The 26,853-nt window shown below is 37.5% G+C and overlaps 1 protein-coding gene across 1 annotated transcript in view; it reads left to right on the forward strand.

The window, feature by feature from the left end:
* TTC39B (tetratricopeptide repeat domain 39B) overlaps positions 1-26,853 on the forward strand; it is a gene marked incomplete at both ends in the record, with an annotated part of 80,700 nt that overhangs the window by 41,978 nt on the left and 11,869 nt on the right. Inside the window, 14 exons of the mRNA XM_079548644.1 lie at positions 6,468-6,572; positions 9,151-9,282; positions 10,835-10,911; positions 12,104-12,171; positions 16,127-16,191; positions 16,363-16,468; positions 17,865-17,930; positions 19,442-19,550; positions 20,431-20,498; positions 20,586-20,645; positions 20,941-21,102; positions 22,117-22,208; positions 22,536-22,656; positions 23,762-23,873. Coding sequence (XP_079404770.1) covers positions 6,468-6,572; positions 9,151-9,282; positions 10,835-10,911; positions 12,104-12,171; positions 16,127-16,191; positions 16,363-16,468; positions 17,865-17,930; positions 19,442-19,550; positions 20,431-20,498; positions 20,586-20,645; positions 20,941-21,102; positions 22,117-22,208; positions 22,536-22,656; positions 23,762-23,873 — 1,343 coding nt within the window. The remainder of the gene's footprint in view (positions 1-6,467; positions 6,573-9,150; positions 9,283-10,834; positions 10,912-12,103; positions 12,172-16,126; positions 16,192-16,362; positions 16,469-17,864; positions 17,931-19,441; positions 19,551-20,430; positions 20,499-20,585; positions 20,646-20,940; positions 21,103-22,116; positions 22,209-22,535; positions 22,657-23,761; positions 23,874-26,853) is intronic.

Genomic DNA, 26,853 nt, shown 5'->3' on the forward strand with positions numbered 1-26,853 from the left:
CTGTTGCAGTAAAGCAGTGTCAGGGTCATTTGAGATAAATAAGTAGTAATGTGGTAATGGCATTTTAAGTGTTTTGGATCCTTGATAAGTAGAAAGGTAAGCAAAGAGGACATGAAGACTATTTTGGCATGTAAAGACATAGAATACTTCAGCTGGGAGGAAGATTATCAAGCTCAACTTCCTGACCTCTGCAGGACTAATGAAAAGTTACTGCACAGGGAGGTTGCTTCTCAGCTTCAACTCTAGTCTTGGCAACCTGAGAGAGCTCAGCCTCCCCTCACTGGACATGCCTTGCTGCCCTGGTACCAGTTTTGGTGACCTTCTTTGCACACTTGCAAGTATCTTAACATCCATTTATGTGGTGGAGCCCAGAACTATGCACAGTATCTAAGGTGAAGTTGTGCCAATACCAGATGTAGCAGGATAATCACTGCTTTTGACCATCTGGCTGTGCCGGATCTGCTGCACCCCAAAATGAGGTTTGCACTCCTGGCTGCCAGGGCACACTGCTGTCTCATACTCAACCTAGTGTCACTGGCATCCAGATCCTTCTCTGCTGAGCTGCTCTCCAGCCAGTTGTCTCACAGTGTATGTCTGTGTCTTGTAATTACTGTCCAAAGTGCAGCAGAAATACCCTTTGTGAACTTCATGCCTTGAGTCAATAGCACCTCTCAACTTAGAGTCATCAGCAAATTTGCTAAAGAATATGTTCAAATCCTGTATTCAGATCACTGATTGAAAAGAAGCTGAATAGGACTAGCCCTAGAGTTGAGCTCTGTGGCTATTCAATATCCACATGATGAGAATAGGGAATGATTATTTAATGATTTCTTTGTGAACTGACCAAGGGTGTTGTAGTTGAATGCAGCTTTTGGTGTTGTCTGGGAGAAGGTCTTCCCGGAAGACAGTTGTCGTGGAGTTAACTAGATCAATCCATGCCCGTGACAGACAGGCAGTTGGCTCCTGGGCCTCTCCAGCCCCACAGAATGGGAAGGGAAAAGGAAAAGGGAGATGGAGCTGGGCTCAAGGAAGAAAAAAAAACCAAAAAAACAGCGGCAACGATCTATGGAGGAAAACTTATTTTACTAACTATAATATTGGAATGCAAGATAATACAATGTAATTGAAATTGAGACTAATAAATCAAATAAAATCGGTGAGAGAGATCCTGAGACAGAGTCAAACCTGAAAAGCTTGGAACAGCTAGGAAAGTGCCCTCCAGCATCCACTGGAGGCAGTAAGAGAGCGCCCCAGTCAGAAAGGCCAGATTCCATGACTTCTGTGATGTGTAGGAGTAGGTACCCGGAATTGGAGCATTAACACTTCAACTCCCAGTGCACTGCATGATGTCATGATGTGGAATACTGAAAACCAAAAAACATAAAACCATGGTAACAGTGAATTCCAACCCACTAAGACTTTGAAGGCTTGAGTTTACTTTATGTTAAGCACAGATAGCAGTGCACATCAAACACAGAGATCTCTTCTTCAACTGTAAAAAAATCCCTGTGTGTCTGCATGGTGGTCCTGCACAGGAGGAAGGAGAAGAAGGATCCTATCAGCTAAAGTTATCAGAATCTGCATTGATCTTGGACATTACAAAAGAAGAATCCATTCAAAGTAAGCAGTGTTCAAAAGTAACACAAGCCAGAAAGGTAGAATAACTGAGTAAGTTCTAGTGAAGCGATACTGCTGTTTATTGTTATGTTCTGAGAAAAACTTAATTATTCATTTTGACAGTGTGGAACATAAACAGCAAAATACTACATTTTCTCATTGAAGATACTTATTACTTATGAAAGGAAAGTTCTGTTTTGAAGTTGTAGAAACAGTGAATAGCATCAGTGAGCATCAGATTTTGACAGTGTATTAAGGCTATTTGACTTATCTACTTGGTGAAAATAACTTTTAATGCTGTTTTGTCCTATTAGATACTTGCATGCACGTTGCTCAAGAAGAAGACTACAGGTTGTAGTTTCTTACTATCTTATCTATTGTATTCTGACTGAACCCAAGTTTTTATTTGTGTTAAGAAAACCAATATGTCTAAAGGAGATTCTTCTTCATCAGAGCTTCAGTAAATGCAATGAGTCACATACTTGCTAGCTCTTTCCTGAGAAATTATTCCTTAAGATGCAGTGTGTTGTATTTTCTTGATTCTTTTCATCAAAATAGCATCTTCTCTGCAATGTTCTTCAACATCTTTATCAAAGACCTCATCAGTGGGTTTAAGTCCACCACCAAGCAAGTTTGCTGACACCTAGCTAGGTGGCACAGCTGGGTGTTGTATCTGGGTTGGGGCAATCCCACCTGTGTACAGACAGGAGAAGAACTCCTTGAGAGCAGCCCTGAGGAGAGGACAAGGGAGATCATTGTGATCCTCTCCTCTGCACTCCTGAGGTCCCATCTGGAGCACTGTGTTCAGGTCTGGGTCCCCAGCATGGGAGTGATGTGGAGCTGTTGGAGCAGGTCCAGAGGGCTGTGAAGGTGATCAGAGGCTGTAGACCTCATTGCAGTCATCCAGTACTGAAAGGGAACTTAAAAGCAAGAGGGAGACGGACTTTTCACACTGGTAGATGGTGATAGGACAAGAGGGAATGCTTTTAAGCTGAAGAAGAAGGGATATAGTTTCGGTATTAGGAGGATTTTTTTTTTTTTACTCAGAGGGCGGTGAAGCACTGTCACAAGCTGCCCAGAGAAGTTGTGGGTGCCCCCATCCCTGGAGTTGTTCAAGGCCAGGTTGGATGGCAGCTTGATCCATCTAGTGTGTGGTAACTGCCATTTTTCCAGAGAACGGTTGCTAAGTTGTTGCAATAAGGTTGACTGACTAAATCTTAGATACAAAGGCAACAGCCTGTTCCACTTGATACTTTGAAGTCGCAACGTCTGCCCTCCTGGGATAATCTTACACCGATAATTGACAGATTGTTTCTATCAAACTCATTAAATACGTGAATAACTTTATCTTAAATGCTAAAGCAACAACTTTTTTTTCACCTACATTTTGAGCTGTTTGTCCTTACCAGTTCAGCCCATTTTAAATTAGCTGGGAAGTGAGGGTGGGGGGGTGGCGGTGGGAACAGAGACTTAACAAGCTGTAAATAATTTTGGTACTTTAAATTACTAACACTCCTTTATATACATGCTAGGGATTATTGTTCTAGTAGTAAATATTTCAATGCATATTAGAAGAGAGAGAATAAAGGCTCATTCTGGCCATTTGCTAAATCTCAATTGTGTTTACTTAAAAAAAAATAAATGAAGCAATCAGTGGAAATATAGTATTTAAAAAGGAAAAGCCTATTAATTTCTTGTTGATGTTTTTCTTTGGAGAATTTCTTCATATGAAACCATTTTTACTCTGGAAAGATGGATTACATATTCCATTTGTTAACCAAATGCATGCTGTATGAAATTAGTTTCCTAAAACTAGCAAAGTCAAATGTGGACACAGCAGCCTTGGAAGGCACAGTGGTAGTGATGCTTTGTTACTGAAAGCTTAGCTCATACCCTCTCTCTTGTAGCAGGAACAGAGAGAGGTAGCAATTAATTTTTCATAGCTATCTGTTTGCAGGTGCTGCTTATGGAATTAGCTAACTATTCTGTGAAGTTTTCAGTTGTTCTAAATGAGTCTCTTATTTCTTACCACTGCTCTTTGGAGAGTATGCTGTTGAAGACATTTAAAGAAGATATGTAAAAACACATACATTTCTCTGCTAGTGATATAAATCTTTTAATTTGGACTATTTTGTTGACATTCAGAATTCAAATACACAGATTGCTCTGGTTATATTTAGTAAATTTGAATGTTTATCAAGACAATATTTATTAATGAGAATAGGATCACAAACATACTGATTACTGGTGATGGCTTTAATGGAAAACGTTTAACCCCTTGAACAAGTTTAAATGAAGTGCAAAGTCCTGTTTTGCCATGGATGTGTGGATCTTCCTTGCCTGTGTTTGTCTGCAACAGTGGCAAATTGTTGCTTTCAAATAAAAATCCGTATACTTGGTAAACCACTTTCCTTTTTCTCCTCATTAAGGAGGAGCCGATAGGAAGGATTAATCAGTTAATCTAAGTTAAGGGTTTAGAGGAGAGAGTCTGAAATCAAAGAGATTATGCAAACCTTATTAAAAGGGGAAAACTAAAATTGTCAGTGATCCTGTTGAAGTCATAGTGAAAATGGCATCTAGTTTTGTAGGCATCTTGAAACAGTGCTTCTACTTTTCTTCTTTCCCTCTCTTTTAATTTTTTGTTGATGTGTGAGATTCAGAAGTTTGAGAAAATACATATAGCGAGGGGGAAATGAAAATCAAATGCGTAATGAAATACACTGCTGTCATTGAGTAGGCTTTAGTTATCTAGTGGCGATAATTCACACAGACTTGTATAAGGTTTAGGACTTGGAAAATGAAGAAAAAAGTAATAAATGAACACTTTTTTTTTTTTTTTTTTTTTACAGTTCAGTTGCAGCACTACAGTCTAAGTACTCTCAAAGCTCTGGCTTCTAGTAAAATCAGTGATTTTATAGTTAAATGCACACTATAAAGCTTTCTGAGTAAACAGAAAAGACCTGTGGTTAATGAAACTACTATAGCAAAAGATGAATGTGTAGGTTGGGTGAGAGTAGCTGACACTCTTTGAATTGTGAATTGATTCCTTATGTTCTATATTTTGCAATACAGTCTAGGGTACGAAGAGCAGTATAGAAATGACAGGATACAGAGTTGTTTGACAGAAGCAGAAGGAAAATTACTGCTGTTACTTTATCTGGTTTATAACTTGTTACTTTTGTTTTTGTTGTTGTGATATTTTTATTTGCAGCTGTAACTAAATAAAATTTAGTAAAGATTGTTAAAATATTTGAGTAAGGATTATTCTTCCTGCATTGATTAAATGCTATATAAAATCATTGCTGTGTGTGATCATGTACTTCTGTAGTTAGTTGACCAAAATTTACTTTATTATTCCGTAGGGATTACATCAGTATTGCAATCACCAGAGCACCTTTCAGTAACAAAACGAATGTATGACCCTAAGTAGTACCTAGTGTGTAGAATACACCTCTTTTTTAGCCAGATATAGCCCATAGCTCCAGGCTCAGGATATGTCTTTTGTCTATTTGCTTTTAAACAGTATCCCAAAGACATTAAAAAAGGAAGGCTCTGTTGAGCAGTTTGCAGCTTCACAATTTTTTGTAATGAAGTGCAAGATTTTCCTTTTGGTAGGCTCAGTATTAGTGATTTCGAAGTGCTGAGTGTATCTCTATGAAGTGATGGTGTTTTTTTTGTTTGTTTGTTTTCATGTATGCTGTTAAAAAAGGAACAAACTTGAATAAATGTTTTCAGTGTTCATCTAGCCTTATCCCAATTTTCTGCCCCAGAATGAATACAACAAGCAGAACCAACGTTTTTAAAAGTAATGGAGAGGTGGGGAAAAAAAAGGGGTTTTCTGTGTAAAAGCTTTTCCAATCATTTTAATATCATCTTTTGTTTAGGTTTTCTGTTCTGTTTTGTTTTGTTTTCCTGCATGCTTTTTTCCAGATTTAAAATAGCTGAACTCCCTATGGTTTGTCTTTCTTAAATTCCTCCTTTGGGATTCATCTCTTCTCGTGAGCACTTAAATATTCATCTCATTGCTGTGATCTGTTGCTTGGCACTGCTTAACCTTTCTTGAATAAAGCCCATTATGGAGCCTAAACCTGTTGTTTTAAAGCTGTAAACAGATTATCTTTTCCAGATCCAGATGCGCTCTTTAAAGGCTATGTAGCTGCTAGCTACTTGTTACTGCTGGGAATGTGTGGTGTGTTACCACCTCCACACATGGAGTAGTTTATGAGTGCTCCTTAACTATCAGACAAAACTGGTTGAGGTGGAAGTTTTGTTAGATAGCTTGCTCTTAAGCAATTCCAAGTAACTTAGCTGTGAAGTGAATTAGGAAGAACAAAAACTTTTGACATGGCTGAAGGCTTCTGACTGGAGTATTTTGAGGTTATTTGCAGAGGGGGTGTCTGTTTATTCTTTCTTGGACTAAAGCTATTATGCTGTCATCTCTCTCCAGACTTTGAGTCTGAGTAGAGTCTGATGCTACATTTATACTAATACAATTTATACTAGTATGCAATTTATACTAATATGAGAGGTTAGGTGCAATAACTTGTATGCTTGTTACACAAATATTAGTAAAAATGACTCCATTGCATATTGACTGCTAAACAGGATGGCAAAGTGCTAACCATCACTTTAATAAGTTTTCTTGTATGTCTGTAGCATGGATAAAGTGATCTGTAGTGTGGATAAATAGTCTGACTTGGTTTTGTAATGTTAGATTTTAAAAATGAGCAATACCATACAATTGCTATCTAACACCTGTTCAGTTATATTAGAAAACATATTTTTGTGTTTATATTTACAACTTGACTGAACTAAGAAGCTTTCTTTTTTTTTTTTTTTTTTTTTTTTAGGGCATCCAAGATGGATCTGAAGAGTTCTCTGGAAGAATGTTCAATGGCACTCAATTTGTTTCTAAATAACAAGTTCTCTGAAGCCCTGGAATTACTTCGTCCATGGTGAGGTCATGATATTTGCTTGAATTTCCGTGAACGGTGTAAAATATACTGTCTGTAAGCTGAAGATTGATTTAAAGCTTCTGAAGATAGTAGCTTTTGTTTATTTCCTCTTGTCCAAAAGTATTTCTCAGTATTCTGGGGTTTTAGAACTGCTCATTTCTCTAGTCCATCACTAAAACTGTTAAAGAAATAGTCTTTTCACCTGCGAAAGGAAAAAACAGAAAAAGACCTCACCTAACGTGTCTTTGATTAGAGACTTTGTGCAGTGGAGATGTTTTTTCACACATTAACAAAGATGAAAAAATGCCTCCAGAATACTCTTTTAATAGTTTTTAAATTACTTTTGCCTGACATCTGTATTTACTTTTAAATCAAACCTTTCAATTTTCTGATTATCTTCTTCCCTATTGCCTTTGCTCTTTACAATAAAGTCTTCATAAACTGACAGAATTACATAGAATGTTCTGAAGTGTGTGTGCTCTTGCTTTCTCAATATCACAATCATCAGTGCAATACTGATAAACATGGTAATACACATTAGCAGTCATTTGCTTACTCTGTAAATTATTCTGGTTTATGAGAGGAGACTTCATTACCATTTCACTGCGCAGAAATACAGAAGGAGAAGAACTCTTGGGATTAGAGCTGAAGCCTGTACAGTACAAGCTCATTATTTCTAGGAGGTGTTGGTAATAGCTATTTTAAATCATCTTCTGGGCCATACCCACATTGAGTTCAAGAGTAGGTAGCTGGGGAACTTGAAAGGTTAGCTGGTGAACTGTGTGGGTGAACTGTGACTGTGGGTAATCTGTGTGTCTGGGATGTGACTCCTATTCACAGTCCTTTTCCTGTCTGCTGTGTGTTATGTCAAAGGGTATTTCAGTGGGGGGTTCTGTAACGTGTGTTGGTAGAGTGATGTGAAGTTCCTGCTCTGCTGTTTGACAACAGTAAGATTGAGTGACAATGGTGGGTTGGTAATGTTAGGTAGACAGTACAGACAAGTGAAAATGCACTGTTAAGTGAAATGTTGGGAAAGTAATTTAACTGTCTAATGTGTATCTAAGTTCTATTCTGTGCATATTGCACCGTGTCTTCAAACACAAAATTGCTTGTTATAGGGCAACATTTTGAGAAAGTACAATACAGAAAGCTAGTTAGATTTTTCTGAATTATTGTGAAATAGTACTGCATATGAGGGTTGTGTATATTAATAAATACATGTACACACATTTCCAAAATATTTTAGTATATCTTTCATTATATATATTGGATTTTGTTTATATAATAAAGCAGCTCTGTAAGTCATATCACCATTTTATACTGTAATATGGGTTTTTTAAAGTACAGTGAAGTGTTTCTTGTAATTGATTTAAGCTATGAAGAAAAATAATACTCTAGATACCTCGATTTCAACACTGAGTTCCTGGCAGTTAGCAGACTCTGAGGCTATTATACATCATATTCAGCTAATCTGCAGAAGAGGGCTTAATCTAGCAAAGAAACAAATGCCACCTTTAAGAAAGAAGTTAAAATTATTTTACTGAAAAATAACCTTTTAAAGAAAGTTAAATGTAAGTTCAAAAAGAACATTAAAAAATAGAGGAGGTGATACCTATAAGAAATAAATAGCCTACTGATAAATCTTCCCTGTTCTTACTGAAGAATTCTGTTTCCAAAACTCTCCCAGGGTGTAAGTTCCTTGATTTTAAAAAAACACACTGAAGAAACTGGAGAGGATCCTGGGAGGGATAGCAGCGTGGCCAGAAAATTATGTACATATAACTCTGTGATTGAGAGGTGGGCTGTTTTTAGTTTGGCAACAGGGAGACTTGGGGGATTAATCTAATAGTAGTTTGCAGCTATTGAGGGGAAGTGGCAGAGACAGTTTTATCCATAGTGGCAGATGGTAAAACAAGAGGCGGTTGCCCTGAGTTGAGGCTTAGAAAGTTCAAACTGGTTGTTAGGAAAGGTTATTTTAGAGGAGAAGTACAGCACCAGCGAAAGAGTGGCAGGAGATGTGTTCTGTCTTCATTTTCCTGAAGCTGTCCAAACTTGGTTGGTAGGTTTTGCTTTGAGAACCTCTTTCCAACAACTTCTTAATTGTGTGATAGTATTTTTCTGATGTTGTGAAAATCAGGCTTGCTCAGTGTAGACTTTTATGCAGAACTCATTACAGGTATACTGCCCTTTCTGTGACATAGATGCAGATTTTTGTGAGTTGGGGTGAGTTAACCATTTTCTAAGGATGTCCTTATCTCCTTTGTTAAGTGAAGGCAGAGCCAAAGGAATATGTCGTGGCTTAATTAGCTAAATGCAGCAGATATGCCAATGAACTACAAATGGCAATATAATTAAGTGCAGGTATTTATGAAACCAATTTTGGACATTTTCTGGGGTTTGCTGCAGCAGTAGCCTGTGAAGTGGCACAAAGAGGAAAATTGCCCTTGTCTACATTATATTCTTAAGTCTTTTTCTTTTGTTTTTACACAAGCTAATGTAGGTGTCTCAGACAGCATTTAATTTTGTCTTTTAAATTAAATTTTTGTTAAAATGTGCAAAACTTTTATGTTTGCCCTAGGTCTAAAGATAGTATGTACCATGCCCTTGGGTACAGCACTATTTTAGTTATGCAAGCTGCTATGACCTTTGAACAACAGGATATACAAATGGGAATTTCTACAATGAAAGAAGCTTTGCAAACCTGCCAAAGGTAAGTCCAAGCAATTTGTATTTATGAAGTACTTAATCTAGTGAGTGTTCTTTGTGAGATACCCCAGCTGTCTAAGTGCTTCCATGGCAGGATGCTGTTGATATGATAGAGATCTAAATCTGGAAAGGTGAGGTAAGTCACCTGTCGAATTACTCTGAATAAGATTATGCTTACTAATATTGCCAAATTTGGGTATTCATAACCTGTGAAGTTAAAGTGCTGATTGCACTGTAGACCTAGAGTCAAAGCTGACATTCTGAGCTATTTCAACCTGTGATGTTTATTCTCCATAGAGATCAATAGCTTAAAGCTCCCTATTTAAAATTTCCTTTTCTTTATGAAAATGTTCTTTTTAAGAATTGTTTTCAAAAGTAGACAAAATAGTCTAAGAGGACCAGGCTTGTACTTATGTTTCTTCTAAAACAATTAGCTACCTGAAGGGAAATTGTAGCAAGGTGGGAGTGGGCCTTTTCTCCCACATGTCTAGTGGTAACGAGATGTAATGGCCTTAAGTTGCTCCAAGAGAGGTTTGGGATGGATATTAGGAAAGATTTCTTCTCTGAAAGAGTGGTGAGGCTGCCCAGGAAGGTGGTGGAGTCATTGTCCCTGGTGATTTTCAAGGAACCTGTAGATGTGGTACTGAGTGATGTGGTTTAATAAGTATGGTGTTGCTGAGTTGATAATTGGACTGGATATTAGAGGTCTTTTCCAACTGTAATGATTGTATGATTCTAAGTAAGCTCTCACTGTTTTTAATGAATGACTCCCTGGTTTGGAAAATGTATTCCTTTTCTGAATTGTTTGTTGAGCTTCTTCGTAAGGCTGTTTGTAAATATCAGAGAATTCATTTTGGGAATATGATACTAAAATAATGATACTAAAATAATAAAACATGATACTAAAATAATAAAATAAACTAATATGGATAACTGAGATCTGTTAAAACTAAAATGTCTGCTCTTCTGCTCTGGGAGGTCCAGTGTGAAATTCCATGTCTGGCATAAAAGGACATAAAATACTTACTCATTTATGTTGAAAACATCTTCCCCTTATTTTCATTGTAGCTCCCTGTGCAAGTTTGAGAACAAATAGAAAAAAAAAATCATTTAAATCTGAAGTGGAATTAAAGTGGCTTACCCAGCATCAAAAAGACTTCTGTAGCAGTTCTGGCAATTACATTACTTTGCCATCAGAAGTCTCTTTTCAAATGCTAGAGGTCCAGTGAGAAACTTTTTAGCCTGTGGCACTGATTCATTCCCAAGCAGTGTTTCTGCATCTGTGTTGAATTAGGCAGGAACTTTATAGGTGGAAGCTGGAAACAATGCTGTTGTATACTTAACATAGATTACATTTGTACTTGGAAAATAAATTCAGGTTGGATAGGCCTCTCAAAAAATCACTCAAAAAAATGTAGCTGTTGTTAAATTACGACTTTCTTAAGAATGTCTGCAGTTTGTGTTGAAATTGGTTAAGAATTGTAAATAATAAAGTTCTTTTCAGAATGTCACTTATGCTGTTTGGGTTTCTTTTTTTCTATGTATGACTGATTCAGATTCAGGAAAAGAAACACAGTGGTAGAGTCCTTGTCCAATCTAGTTTCTAAACAGTCAGTGGATCAACTGAGTGAAGGTAAGTGGTTTATAATGCAGTTAAATTAGCAAAATGTTAAAAAGCCTGAGAACACTCTAACAGTGTGCACTAATATGCTATGCTCTATAATTTGAGTAGTATCTTACAGGAAAAAAAATTCCTGCATGTACCATCTTAAGTATTGCAGAGTCCTTTGGAAGCAATAATATTTAGTGCAGATCAATTACTTATTTGTCCTTTTTAATGCATAGTTTCTCAAAATTGTGTATTCCAACTCATTTGTTAGGCTCTGAGCATGTATCAAGTAAGAAAGGAGTTTGATAACCAGTTATGGTTTATTTTTTTCCCCCTCAACTCAAGATAGCTGCGAAAAGCTTAAGAATTACCTATGCTGTGGAATAAGTCCTTATCATTAGTTGTATTTGAATCTGAATATATTAACAAGTTTTGTGCTTGTCTGTTTTGCCTTAAGGTGTTTTGGGAAATGGTATCAGTACATTGTTCATGGCTCTGAAAATGCTGATCTACTATTTCTGATTCAGGCAGAATCAAGTATGCATTTTTTTCTAACCTGACACAAAAGAACCCTCCTTATACTGAACACATCAAATTCACCGTGTGTGCACTGTACATACAGCAGCCTTATGCATGTGTCTGGTCTTGCAGCATGCAGTTACTCTTGTAGCAGAGTAACTCGTGTCATGTGTGTTAAGTCAGACGGACTTCAGTGGTGCATGAGGACAGTCTGCCTGGGGCTTTCAGATTGTTTAGCATGACTTAATGAAAACTTGTTCATAATGTCTTACTGGACTTAGGAAGCAGCTGAGCCGCTGTGTTAATGTTCATCTATGGAAGTTTTCTCAGATTTGAAAGGAGAATTTGAAGAACTAGCTGCTCTACGCTTGTATTTAAAGATAGTATCAATGGAAAGTACAGGAGATTATCAACCAGAGTAGTAAGAAGCTTTTGCCCTAGGCAGAAGGCAGCCATGACAAGATCAAGGTTTTTGTCTGAGGAGAAGTGAAACAAAATACTGTTTTTAGCTAGCTTCTCGATTACTAGTTCTGATGGGATCTGCATGTTACAGCTGCTGTTCAGTAGTTATCAAAGCAGCAATGGCAGAGTCTGACCTTTTCTGTTGGCAGCATTTTATTTGTTCCATTGACCTCAAGAGGAGAATATTGATATTGTCAGCTTTGCTGACAGTAGATTACTTTTCTTTCTTATATAGAGGAAATGCATGCTGAAATCTGCTATGCGGAATGCTTACTGCAGAAAGCAGCTCTCACCTTTGTGCAGGTAAAATCATTCCCATTCTGTGTTTCTATGTACCAGTTTAATGGAAAGATGTGAAGATGTTAGTGCTGGTAGAGCATTATCTCCAGAATAGATAAGAAAAAAAAACTTCCTCTGAGTGAACTGATGTTACTTTATGACAGTAATTGAAAGTACAGCAAATGCTATGCTATCAAGCAATACTGTCACTTCAGACTTTTTGTTTTGTTTTGTTTCTGTGGATAACAAAAAGATGTCATTGATACCCAGGATCAAATGGTTGAAGGTGTCGTACTGAATTACTGGCATCACATCTAAAACTATACAGGACTTGTTTAAAGAGATGTTCAACTGTGAGGAAATGTCTCGTTTGAAGAGCGAGTCTTTTTTTTTTGTGCAAAAAAGATGGAGTTTTTTTCCCACCTAAGAATACTTAAACTGGTGTGCCATTGTCTTTAGTTCAGCGTGACTCTCCATGGCCTTTTGAAATGGTATCAGGGACAATATAGTAATGAATGATTATAAATTGGATGTGCCTTAGCATTGTTGAGATAATTATTCTGTTCACAGGAGGGTCTACTGTTACTGCTGTTTTAATCTTCTTGTTTAGCTTGTATTTTAGAGACTTTATATTGGCGTTCTTAAATATGAATTTTTTGTCTCTTATACTTTGATTGCTTATGTGGATGTTTAATAAGTGTTTAATGAATGTATTTTAGATCACAGAATGGTTGAGAATGTATTTTAGATCACAGAATGGTTGAGGGGGAACAGGATCCCTGGTGACCATCTAGTCCAGCATCCCTGCTCAGACGGGGTTCCCTAGAGCAACACATTACCAGTGATTGTGTCTCGATAGCTTTGGAATATCTTCAGAGGAGATTCCACAGCCTCTCTGGACAGCCTGTTTCAGTGCTCAGTCACCCCCACAGTAAAGAAGTTTTTCATAACGTTCACTTGAAACTTCCTGTATTTCAGTTTGTAGAATGAGCCTATTTCGTCTCATCCTCATTCATGCTTTCTCCTCCCCCAAGAAGAGCTTGTCTCCTCATCTTCATCCCTACTCTTAGGTATTTGTATGCATTGATCAGATCCCTTCAGAGCCTTCTCTTTTCCAGGCTAGCCAGTAAACAGGTCCCACTCTCTCAGCATTCCCTCATAAAAAAGAAGCTCCTGTCTCTTAATCAGTTTAATAGCCGTTCACTGGACTCACTCAAAGAGCTCTTTTGTGTCTCTCTTGTACTGGGGAGCCCAGCGCTGTTTGCAGTACTACAGTTGCGTCCTCACCAAAATTGAATAGAGGGAAAGATTACCCACCTTCAGTCTGCTGACAGTGTTCTTCCTAACACAACCCAGAATGCCATTGGCTGTCTTGACCACAAAGGCACATTTCAAGATCATAGTTAACTTATCCATCAGGATAAGTGGTGGACAAGATCCTTCTCTGCAGATCTACTTTCTAGCAGGTCAGCCCACAGCTTGTACTGGTGCCTAGGTGCAAGGCCTTGTACTTACCTTTGTTAAATTTCGGGAAGTTCCTCTCTGTCCATCTCAGACTGTCAAGATCTTTCTGAATGGCAGCAAAGCTTTCAGGACTATCAGCCACTATGCAATCTTATATCATCATCAGTCTTGCTGAGAAGGCACTCCAGCTTCTCCCATCCTTCATCCAAGTCTCTGATGAGTATGCTGGAACAATTCTGGACTCAATATTGACCTGTGGGGGACGCTTCTAGCTCCAGGCCTCCGACCAGACTCTGAACCATTGATCACAGTCCTTTGTGACCTTCTATTCAGCCTGTTCTCAATCCACCTCATCATTCACTTGTCCAGCCTACTTAACTATAAGGATCCTGAGTGACACTTTCAAAAGCCTTGCGGAAGTTCACATGCCACAGGGTGCATTGTTTTTGAGCTTGGAGGAAACGATCCTTGAATGTTAACCAGCTTCCTTTTCCTTCTAGAACTTATTTCCACGGGATAATTCTAGGAAGGTTGCTGAAAAGGTCGAAGTTAGCTCTCCTGAAGTCCAGGGTTGCAGTCTTACTTAGTGCTCAGTTTCCTTCTTGCGGGATCATGAACTCCATGATCTCATAGTCACTGTAGCAATGGCTGCTCTGAAGTTTTCATGTCCCTAATCAGTCCTTTTTTATTTGTAAGAACAAGGTCCAGCAACACACCTCTCCTTGTTAACTCCTCCACCACCTTTGACAGAAATATATCACCAGTGCTTTCCAGGAGCCTGATGGATTGTTTGTGCCCTGCTGTGTTGTTCCTTCTGCTGATGTTGGGATGGTTGAAGTCTCTCACGAGGGAGGGGCCAGGGCCTTTGAATGTAAAAGGCCTGATTTACTTCCTTGTGTTGATCCTGTGTTCTGTAGTAAACACTTAGAACAGAGTCACCCTTGTTAAGTCTTTCCTTTAATCCTTACCTGCTCATCATGCACTCTTAGGCAGGGCTCCATACATTCCAGGTGTTCTCCTGTATACAAATGAGCTACACCACCAATTCTTCCTGGCCAGTCTTTCCTAAAAAAAACATGTAGCCATTCATGACAATATTTCAGTCATATGAGCTATCCCACCATGTCTCTGTAATCACAGATCTCTAATTCTTCCCACGCTGCATGCATTGGTATAGAGGCACTTCAGAGAGGTATTTGAGAGTGCCAGTTTCCCAGGAGGGGTGATAATCCCTTCAGATATAAACTAGGAGGAAGAAGTGAGACACAAATGTATAGGATCAATTTGACCCAAATAGTTAATTTAGCTCAGCTTTATATATCACTTAATAGAATACTTAGGTCCGAAGTGTCAGGAAATATTAGGAGTGGAATGGCAGTCTTTCCTTTCCTAATGAAACAGAAGCAAATCTCTTTTTTTTTTTTTTTCCTTTTTTTTTCTTTCATTTGTTTTCTGATTTTGTTTTTAAGCACAAAGATAATTTTTAAGTGCTTGTTGAAGGAGATCAGCTTTGGGGCTGAATGAAGTGAAATACCCCTAGGGGAAGTGTACTCCTTCTGTGAAGCAGCACTTGCTGTCCGTTGTTTCATTTGCTTTGTTTTTTGCTGTAATACCTTGATCTGCTGATTGCCGCCATACTCCATTACCCCCTGGCTGACCTCCATTCGTCTGAGGATGGTGGTGGCAGTGAGATTGTAGTTATTTAGAAAGAGGTGTAGCAAGAATACTTGTAATAAATACCCACATTTAAGTGTTCAGTCTTTCAGGCAGAACAGTTGATTTTCAAAATGGTTGTCCTTCCATCGAACCAGCACTTCCTTTGGTTCCTAATTCTGATAGTCTTTTTATGTGTGTTTATTTATTTATTTACTGTCAACATCGTATGTGCTGTCCTGGAATATTCAGTCAGGATTTCTGAAATGCTTGCACATGTTCCCCTGTTTCCCTCCTATGTTAATTCTAAGAGAAAAAAAACAAAAATCTGTCCTGCTGAATCATTGGCCATCTTGCTATTTAGGAACTTATTTTTGATAGCTAGTGGATCGTGGCTTTGATTTTCTTAGGGATAATAAACATGTATGTTGAGTAGTGTATGTAATAGCTGTTGTTTAGCAATCATAATTCATCTGCTTAGGGATTTTTTTGGTTTATCTTCTGTGAGGTTGTGCGTGTCATAATCATCATTCCAAAATTTTTTGAAAGATTCCTACAGCACCACCTGGTGGAGAGCTTTCTTTTTTGTTTATACGTGCTGGAAGTTCAGTCAAAAAACAGCTGCTCACTTTGCCTTCTTTTTAGTTTTGAAGCTCATCACATGCAACAGAAAAATGTTTCTATGAAAACATAATGCATGTGCTAACTTTAGTCTTAAAGATGATTCTATTAACTGAAAAACATTTTTAATATTTCCAGTGACTGTAAAGTGCTAAATAAAGTAAAATGTTGCTGAAAGTTTGTGTATGTTACTTGTATAGCTAAATATGTGTTTTTGTACAATTAATATTTTGTATTTCAGGATGAAAATATGATCAACTTTATCAAAGGTGGCCTCAAAATTAGGACAAGTTACCAAATATACAAGTAAGCTATTGGAAAATACTCAGATTCAGTGTTGGTGTAAGCAGGCAAATAAATGCCTCCAAACTGGAGGGGGGAAAAAAAAAGATTGTTTTATAGAAATGATAATGATTAAATTCAGTATACTTTCTAAGTCATGTTTCTCATCTCTCCTCTTTTTTTGTGCATCAAAAGAGAATGTCATCAGGTTCTACAGATGACTCAAGGGAACAAAAGCAAAATTGAAACTTACCACCAGTTTGAAGGAGGGGTAAAACTTGGAATTGGAGCATTCAATCTGGTATGACTTTTTCAGACTACATAAATTCATTTCAGTAATTCTGTAGGATTCTTTACATATATAATACTGTAATCCTATTTTTAAAAAGTTAGTAAAACATGTTTGTAGGTTTTACAGCTTTTATGAAACATGAAAAGTTTAGCGGCTTTTTGCGTTGTGTCTTCTAGGATTTTTCTGCTAATTTGTTTTAAATTTTGTTTTATCTATTTTAATAACATATGCAATGCTTAAGATGGAAAGCAGCTATACTTACCTATATATGACTAGAATGACTTTTAAAGATGCTTCTACGGTTGGTTGTAAGATATCTGGAATGAATGCTTTTATTCTATCTTTCCCGTCATGCCATTCTTGTGCTTCATTATTTTGACATACTCTATATTGTCACTGTGAATTACTGTAGACCATTCACAAATTCAGAAGAACAATCTGTAGCTTACTGGATTTGAACAAGAAACAGCTGGGTGCATCCACTGATGTTTTTATTTGCAATTACTACATTGCCTTTTCACATCCATCACAACAACAGTGAGAGTTGATTTCTGCTGGTATTTTAATTTCTGTATCATTCCAGACTGGAGCTGGCCAGTTCTGAGTATGGTCAGAAGAACTCAGGTCTCTCTGCACCTGTCAGTCTTTAAAACCCAAGCAACTGGTAGATGTCTTTCACAAGTACTCTGACCTCTCCTATACTTCATGAAGTCTTCTCAGCAAGAAGCTTAAAAGAAAAAGTCTGTTCTGGGCAGAATATAGTAGAGTGAATGGAGCTTACAAAAACTGACCTTCAAATAGACCTTCCTGTAATATTTTTTGAAAAGGTGGTTGTGATCTTTAAAAGTTTTCTCTTGTGTAGAATGTGGAGATTGCAGTTATGGGAGAATTAGAAAGTGCATGTAATATGGTAAAATTAGCTAATATTTCTAGAAAAGATAGACTTGCTAGTCTGCTGGTTCCATACTTCCCAAGTACGAAAAAGTGGAATTTTTGGATACCACTGTATCATTTCACTGGGATTAAAGGAAGATGACAATTGTTGATAAGTACTGTCAAAATAGATAATACTTGCCTCTTATTCCACATGGCTCAAAATTTTCAAGCAGTTCTGATGAGCTGAAGACAAGAAAGTCATTATCTGAAAAAGAACAGTTGGATTCTGTCTTGCTGTTTCCATGCTGGGTGATCATCAAGTGTTCGACTTTTCCTTAAGCTGCAAACTGATTGCATGTTGTTAATCATGCATGTCTGTTTTTGAGTTCATGTGTATTTTACTTTTTCAGTGATATGTAAGAGCATTCAATATAATAGTTAGCATTCTAGCTGTAGTTTATAGTAGTTTCACAGTTTGTGTGAATGTGTGTAAGTTTTTTGTCTTATGCTTGTTTGAAATGTATTGCAGATGCTGTCGCTTTTACCAGCAAGGATCCTCCGATTTTTAGAGTTTATTGGATTTTCTGGCAATAGGGTATGAGATTTGTATTTGCTTTTTCTAATTAGACTTTTCCCAGGTAAAGACCTGGTGTATGTAATACCATGCATTTCACACTAGATATGTAGTGATATACATTGTTGGTTATTACTTCAGTGTTCTTAAAAAAATAAGTAGAAGAGATTATGCAGGTATGAAAGCAGATATGGTGATATCTGAATCTTTGAATCTTGATCAAGGAAAATCATGAGCTTGCTTTAGAGATGGTTTTCAAGTTACAATTTCATTTCTTTTTCCTGATCCTTATAAAGAGAATATCAGCTTCTTTTTTTTTTTTCTGGCTCAGTGAGTCATTGTTCTACATTTTTTTTCTTCACTTTCTCCTACCTTTGGGAGAATGAAGTTCCAAGTGTCTTGCTGTGCAATCCCAGTACCTCTGTTCCTCATGGCTGAGATATTTGTAATTATAACCTCTTATTATTCTGCAGCACTTTAATACTGCCTTTGCCACCTTCAAGAAATGAAGCAAACAAAAAAACAAATAAACCCACAGAATTACACAGAATTAAGTGTCATGTTGTTCATAAGCCAGAGAGAATATGATCATATTCCTCCTAGCTTGTCCACTAGTATATTTTATATAAAATTAGGTTTCAGCAGAGAGGCATTCATTCTCTTGCTTCCTGTTCAAATTGTACTGCATGTTGGAGAATTTTCACGTTACATATTAGTGCCGTAAGTGAAAAGGTTATAGAAGTTTAAAGGAAAGCTGAACAATTGCTATGCAATAAAACTCCTTAATTTTATTTTACTGTTCATTTATTTTAATTTACTTATTACTTTTTTTTCCCCAAAAGCTGTTTAAATCACCTTCTAAAGACTCATTGCCCTTAAGCAATCTTATCAGTCTTATCAATCTTATCAATCTTACTAATCTTATCTCATCTGAACAGTCCCCAGAGGAACCAAGCTGTCCTGTAATGGACATAAGCTGAAATGGTTAAAAAGAAGTTTCACATATAATAGCCAAGTAAATGTCCCTGTTTTTTTTCAGTACTCACAAATTAAATTGTAGCTTCTGGAAACTGTCTAGAAGTTGGTTTCTTAGCAAAGCTGTTATTTTGATCAGAAACTCTAATTAGTGGCTGACTTGACAGGAGAGAATTGAGAATAACCAGTGATTTCTGTGAAGGAAGACTTTTGCCTAAAAGTAACACTAAAGAAGTTTCTATAAAACACAGTGTTAAAATCATTATTCTAAAAGGCTCATATCAATAAAATAATGAGGAAGGGATTTAGGCCTGTGTAGCTTCATGGTCTGTGGAATTCATACGTAATTCTATTCAGCATTAACTTAATCTGCTTTTGGCCAGCTGTGATTGGCAGGTCAGAAGTATTTTGGTAGAATGTTATGTTGGATCTGAGATAATGAAGTCCTAGATTATGAAGTATTTATATTTAAAATGGGGTTTGGGTGATCTATAAATGACTGAAAGTAACTGTGTATACTGATAGTTAATTCTGCATGTGTGTGTGATGTTTCTTAGGAGCTGGGCCTCTATCAACTGTGGGAAGGAGCATCTGGCAGCAGTTTGAGAGCCATTCTGTGTACTTTTACCCTGTTGGTTTATCATACTTATGTCTCCTTAATCCTTGGTGAGACCCACTGTGTAGCTCTTCAGTCATACTGCACATTGTGACAGACATTCTGCTATTTGAACTGAATTTAGAATCTGGGGCTATTAGTTTTGTAAGAGGAGATTTCTGTGTAACTCATTACATTCTGAAACTGATCTCTCTGACAAAGCTATGCTCCAAGAAGTAGTTAGACAGATGCTGTATTACACTGACATCAGGTTCTGTTTGAAGGAGTCCTTCAATTGTAACAGCAGAATTTCGTAGAACACTTTTAATTTCTGACAAGTCCTTTTCCATATATTAACATCAGGTATAGTGAAAGCCATCTCAGGAATGAGGTCTGTACTCCTAAATAATTTTCTTGGAAGGTCAAACATACAGAGAATTATTCTTCTGCCACGTGGGCCTACAAGTTACTTTTAATTGTATGTGCATCTTTAACAGACTTGTTTATGTTCTTTACTTTCTGCCCTTGTCCTTTAGGCTAATTAGGAAATTAAGATGAACTTCATTTCTTCTAGTATCACCCATGCTTTGTTATTGAGTTTAAAACTAGGAAAGAGGGCAGCTAGAGATTGTTTTCTTTACTTGTTAAAACAATCAAAGGGACTTGAAAATATAAAAGAAATTTATAATGGAATAGTTTTAAGGTTAATATATTTTATCTTCTGCCTACAAATGTTTTCTATACTAAAAGCCATTAGTTCTTACCAGACAAGAATTGATTTTTATAGACACATAATATGATTTAATGATATTTCTGCTTTTGAATAAAACTGGTCATTCATTAATCTATACGTGTGTCATAATATGTTTTGGAAATGTAATTTTTCATGTGTTAAAGTCCTTGTTCATATTTTCTGTAGGTAAACTGAGGTTGATTTATTATGTTTTCTAGGTACAGGGGACACCAATCTTCAGGAAGCAGACAGTCTCCTTGAACCCTACCTCCAAAAATTTCCAAATGTGTGTATTCTCAACAAACTTTGTAACAGTAATATATTTCCCTAAGCTTAAAGTAATAACTAAGTATTTTTCACCTCTCCTTTCAAGGGTTCCATTATACTGTTCTATGCTGCCAGAATAGATACGCTGAAAGGAAATTTTGAAAAGGTAAATCAATTTTTGCTTCTTAAGGTTTTTACTTGTTAAGTGTACAGCTGTGTTTTGTGCCAAAAAAAATTACGTATGATTCATCTCAAAGTATACTGGAAATAGTAATTATGTTGTTTTCCCTGTTGACATCTAGTGTCAGTATTGATTGCAAGTCTTACTCTAAGATAAGCTGAGGGGGAAGTTGATTGTTCTTTGTTTGGGTGCTGCAGAATTTTCTATGTAATTAGATGCATCTCTGTCATGGAACTGTAACTGAACAAGTTTTTGTTATTCCTGCTTACCTAAATCCTAGGCGCAGTTAACATTCCAAGACTGCATAGCAGCCCAGCAAGAATGGAAGCAGATTCATCACCTCTGTTACTGGGAACTGATGTGGTGCTACACCTTCCAGCAGAACTGGCTTCAGGCATATCGGTATGCAGACCTGCTGAGCAAAGAGAGCAGGTGGTCTAAGGTAAATGGTCAGGTGAACATTAATATGATATTCCAATAGCCACTCATAGTTACATTTGTATTTTGCTGTGCAAAATAAGTTTAATTTCTCTTTTCTTCTTAAATCTGTGAGTAAAGGGACAGTGCAACCAAACTGTAGGTTGAACTGTGTGGTTAAGGACACAGTTAAGTACAGAAGCACTAGTACCATTTAACAGTGCGTTAATCTCAGTAAAAACAGAAGCACTCATCACAGTTGAGAGGAGAAAACAGGAAAGAAAAACTGTTGATTGCAATTCTAATTGAATTCCAATATTAGCTAATAGAACTTGGCTGAAGAAACAGTGTTTTCATTAATTATGAAAAGATGAAGGCATGTCTAGTCAGCACATGCTTTGTGACATGAAATAAAAAGTCTTCTGGAAATAGAGTCTTTTGAGTAAAGCTGGTCAGCCAATCTTATCCTTCTAAAACTACTCTCAGAGTAGGAACCAAGCACAATGTGCAAATAATTTTGGATAGATCTTTCATCTCTTCTTTTTTAGGTAATTCTTTTATAGTAGGTGGAAAAGAGGATGCATCCTGTTTATGACAAAAAACAGTGATAGTATCTTTTGTGTGAAGTGAAAATGTCTTAAATAGAATTATGGATGTTTGCTTTTTCTCTGTGCTAAGTCAAACTTCCCTTGAGGTAGTGCTCAGGTCAGATAATACTCATTAGAATAGTTCATTTGTCATTAACTTCTTTTTTTTATCAGTTATTTGTATTGTGAATTGTATCACTTTTTGCAGGAAGGATTTTAATATTGACTTATTAAGAATATTAATAAATATGTTGAAAATAAGATTAAACTACATAATAAATGCATGGGTAAACATAAATAGTTCTACCCAACTGACAATTACTGGAAGTACTTCACTGCAGCATGAAGTGTTTCCAGTAATTCTCAGGTGGATGAGAGATTTCAGATCTTAGTGTACTCATTGAACACAGCATATCAGTGTGGTAATATGTTGATTTTTGTTTATGAAATAGGCAATATATGTATTCCAAAAAGCAGCAATTTTATGTATGCTTACAGAGGATGAATTGAAAAGTACCGGTGAGGACATTGTATCTTTGTTCAGGTAAACTTTTATGAAATAATTAGATATTCAATCATTACATTCCATCCCAATTCCACACTCACAAACTAATTTCAACTTGAATATCTTCGTTTTGTATCACCTTCTCCCTATGTTTTATCATCAATTTTTCAACTGTTTGCATTACTTTTTACCATCACATTGTTTAAAATGCATTTATTAGCAACATACATCTTGCATCAGCATACTGTGTGGTGGAAAACCACACAGTTAAGATGTTATTCTTCCCAGAAAAATATGATATCTTACTACATGAGACTAAAGGAAATAAAAACTACTTAAACTGAGCTCTCTTTTGTCTCCTCTTAGACAAGTGGATGGTCTAAAACAGAGAATTGCAGGAAAATCTATTCCAACTGAAAAATTTGCAGTAAGGAAAGCTCGACGCTATGCAAGTTCTCAACCTGTGAAGCTGATATTACCTGCCTTGGTAATTATACTTGCTTTCTTTCTGTCCATTTTAAATGAAGAAATGGAGAAAAATTGCGGGGAAGAAAAGGAGTATAATTTCTAACATAATTTCTTACATTTTATCAGGTAATATGTATCTGATAATTACATTTTAAACTTTTTTTCCAAATAATTATTGGCATTCATGCAAATGGAGTGGCCTTGGGATTTTTGTAAAATGTACTAATGGCAGTTCAAAACCAAATCAGATTTTCCACAAGGCCAGGCTGGATGTGGCTCTGGGCAGCCTGGTCCAGTGATTGGCGGCCCTGCACATAGCAGGGGGTTGAAACTAGAGGATCACTGTGGTCCTTTTCAACCCAGGCCATTCTGTGATTCTATGATTTACAGCTGATGACAGTTCTACTAAGTTGGTGTTTCTTAACACCAGACACCATCTGAAAAGCCACAGTTACAGCAGAAATATAAGCAGAAATATTTGAGTGGTGTGTTGTATCTGCTTCAAAATGACATTGTTTTGTATTTCACGGATGTAATTACAATGCAATAAACCAAATTGTACTGTATACTGTACTTTGTCATGAAAGCAAAGATTATTTTTGGCTAGAATGAAACCTGCATAACTGTTCTCTCATTCTCTTCAATTTTTATCACATCACACTTTAATGCATCTAAACAACCATATTGCTTACTGAAGCATCGGGGGAGCTTTTTGATAGGATTTGCTTGATGCTTAATTCTAAATAAGATTTGGAGGAATATATTAGATGCAGTTGCTGGATACATATATTATGATGTATTTATGTATTAGAACCACAGGGAAAGTTTTATCTACTGTTGCTCTACATGGAAGATAGAGCCTACGATTGCCTTTGAAAATTTATATGTACCTGATGAAATGTCCATTACACATTCTCGAGTGCTTATTTGAAGTAACACGATTACTTTTATTCTTGGGCTTCTTAACAGTGACAAACTTTGAAACCTTTCATATTGTTTAAAACAAGTTTTTGTAGGCAGTATTTTCATGTTTTCAAAATGTTCCATAACATTCCCCCAGTGTATTCTCTTTAGTTAAGTATGTGTACAATTTCATGAGATTGTCTTGTTTATTTTTTTGGCAGGAAATGATGTACGTCTGGAATGGCTTTGCAATTGTGGGCAAAAGAGCAGATCTCACCGAAAATTTATTGGTAACAATTGAAAAAGAAGAAACTGCTCTAAAAAATGAGACTAGTAAGTAGTTGATTAAGATGATGTTAATATGCTGCTATGAAACATTGACATTTTTCTTTGCTTCCATTTTACTAGCATTCTGTGAGGTAAGTTCTGTCTTACGCAACATGCATTTAAATCTGAGCATTGAGATTTCGGAGCTGCTTGAATGTTTAATTGTGGTTCGTGATATGTCCTTCATCAAGTTTGATTAATGCTAGAGTAGAATATAGGAAAGTCAAGAATTTGAGGCCATTACTTACAGGACTTAACATAGTCTTCCTAGGACTTAAATGTCTGAAAGTACTGTTACTGAACCAGATTATACCACACTACAACTGTATATTGAGTAACGCATAAATGTATAATGTATAAAAGAAATGCTAAAGTATTGTGCATGAGTGTATTTTGCTACTATTTTTTTAACTTATGTTAAAGTAAAACATTTGTCTTATTTGCTCTTCCTTAATTCAGGCTTTATTAGATTGCTGCTGTTTCCTGTTATGTAAGCTTCTCAGTAGACTTCTCCTATAAGTTCTTCTAAGATGAATAAATGTTAGGTTTTTTCCATAATGGTAATTCACAAAAACAGTTTGTTTTGTAGTCAGATTGTAATCATACTTATTACGAGTGTGTCAAGTTAGTTTTCCCACATCATTAAAAGATGTAATTACATAATGTGTCAGTAGTTCTGTGAGAAGAGTTTACGAATTGCTGAATGAATTGTCAGTTGTTTACATCAGTAATAGTAATGTTCTTTCGCTGGACAGTACCAAAACCCTTCCAGTTTTTTACTAGCAGATAAAAATACCTGTTTAAAAATTGTCCAGAATAACTCTTCCTAAAGCATAGTATTCCTGTAAAACCAAAACCCTTGGAAATTGAATTTCAAACTCGACCATTATGAATGTTCTCCTGAGCTCTATTCTGTAGGGAAGGTACAGTATGAGGTGTTTGTACAAGCTGAGGAAAGGAAGCAATTAAATATCCTTGCTAGTAAAGAAAAGAATAGAAGTAAGTGCACACCAAAACTAGGGACTGATATTAATAGTATCCAAATGTTACAGTTTTATTTTATTCCAAAGATATATAAGAAAAGAGAGACATTCTAACACACAAGCTAAATACAAAATAATGTGGAATATATTACCCTGTCTCATGCTTAAATATTTCGTCTTCAAATAAGCAAACATGATGAATAGACTGCTGTGGAAGGCGAGGTTCTCTTTTCTTTTCCTGTTTCGTTGCCTCATTGAAATAAAGACATAACAAAATGTTTGTACCCTCAGTAAGTTTGCAGATGACACCAAGTTGGGAAGTATTGTTGATTTGCCTGAGGGTAGGAAAGCCTTTCAGAGGGATCTAGATAAGCTGGATCTCTGGGCTGAGGTGAATGGGATGAGGTTCAACACGGCCAAGTGCAGGGTCCTGCACTTTGGCCACAACAATCCCATGCAGCGCTACAGGCCTGGGAACGAGTAGCTGGATGACTGTGAAGAGGAAAGGGACCTGGGGGTGTTGGTTGATCTTGGCTAAATGTGAGCCGACAGTGTGTCCAGGAAGCCAAGAGGCCCAATGCCATCCTGGCCTGCATTAGAAATAGTGAGGTCAGCAGGAGTAGGGAGGTAATCATCAGCCTGTGCTCACCACTGGTAACTTTGGGAACTTCAATACAAGAAAGACATGAAGGCTCTGGAACGTGGAAATGAAACTGGTGAGCACAAGTCTTATGAGGAACGGCTGAGGGAGCTGGGATTGTGTAGACTGTAGAAGAGGAGGCTCAGGGGAGACCTCATTGTAGGCTACAACTTCCTGAAGGGAGGCTGTGATGAGGAGGGGTTTGGCCTCTTCTCCCAGGTAACTAACACGACCCGAGGAATTGACAACAAGTTGGCCACCAGGTTGGTCAAGCAGGATTTGCCCTTGGTGAGGCCGTGGTGGTTTTCCCATATAAACTCACTGCCTTCCATGTGGCTTACGCATGCCATCCAGGAGGATCTGCTCCACCATCTTCCTTGGCACAGAGGTGAGACTGACATGTTGGTAGTACATGGAGTCATTCTTTTTACCCTTTTTAAAAATGGGGTACCAGAGGAGATTTAGATTAGACATAAGGAAAAGCTTTTTCTCTGAGTGAGTGGTCAGGCACTGGAATGGCTGCCCAGGGAAGTGGTGGAGTCGCTGTCCCTGGCAGTGTTCAAGAGGCGCCTGGATGAGGAGCTACAAGGTATGGTTTAATAGCTTGTGGCAGCATTGGTGATGGGAGGACGGTTGGACTAGGTGATCTTGTAGGTCCTTTCCAACCTTGTGATTCTATGATCTGTGATTCAAATTTGTCTCAGCACTGCTCAGCCTCTAGGACAGCAGCCTCCTGGCTGGGCCCCCAGAGCAGCTCTGGGGAGGAACAGTGTGGGTGACTAGTGCTGGCAGGTGAAAAGGGCACAGCTCCCGTCTTGGTGGCACAAGTAAATAAGCTTATTTATTTAAAAAAATACAGATTTTTTTAAAGAGAAGAGGCACTGCTGAGCCTGGCCCTTCCTCTCCTTACAAGCAAGATGGATGGGCTTAGAGACAGAGATCCTCGACGTTTAGGGCATCGAGCACGTCTTCGCCCAGACTACGTAGACCTTCTTGTCAGTTGGTATGGCAGCAGCATCCTGGGCATGGTGCGAGTGGCACGATTTCTTGCAGCCACAGACAGGGTCACTGCAGGGCTGTGATGATGAGCTGCGTCAGGTGGTGATACTCTTTTGTGCTCCACAGAACGTTACACTGCCAGGTGGAGAGCTGCTGCCTTCTGCTTTGGTGCTCCAGCTCTCTTGCTTCTCCTAGGGTACTTCTTCTACCAGGGACACCACTTGTGTCTTTTGGGGCCTGCCTTAATCCAGTCTGCCCCAGATGGTGCAGTCACATATGTGCTGGTGGACTGTTTCTCCCAGGACACTGCTGGCTGCAGCGGACGGCCTGAAATGAGGCCAAGGTGCTTCAGCTTCAGAGAGCG

The sequence above is a fragment of the Tetrao urogallus genome (genome assembly GCF_951394365.1).
Source record: "Tetrao urogallus genome assembly, chromosome: Z".
In the NCBI taxonomy this organism is placed as follows: domain Eukaryota; kingdom Metazoa; phylum Chordata; class Aves; order Galliformes; family Phasianidae; genus Tetrao; species Tetrao urogallus.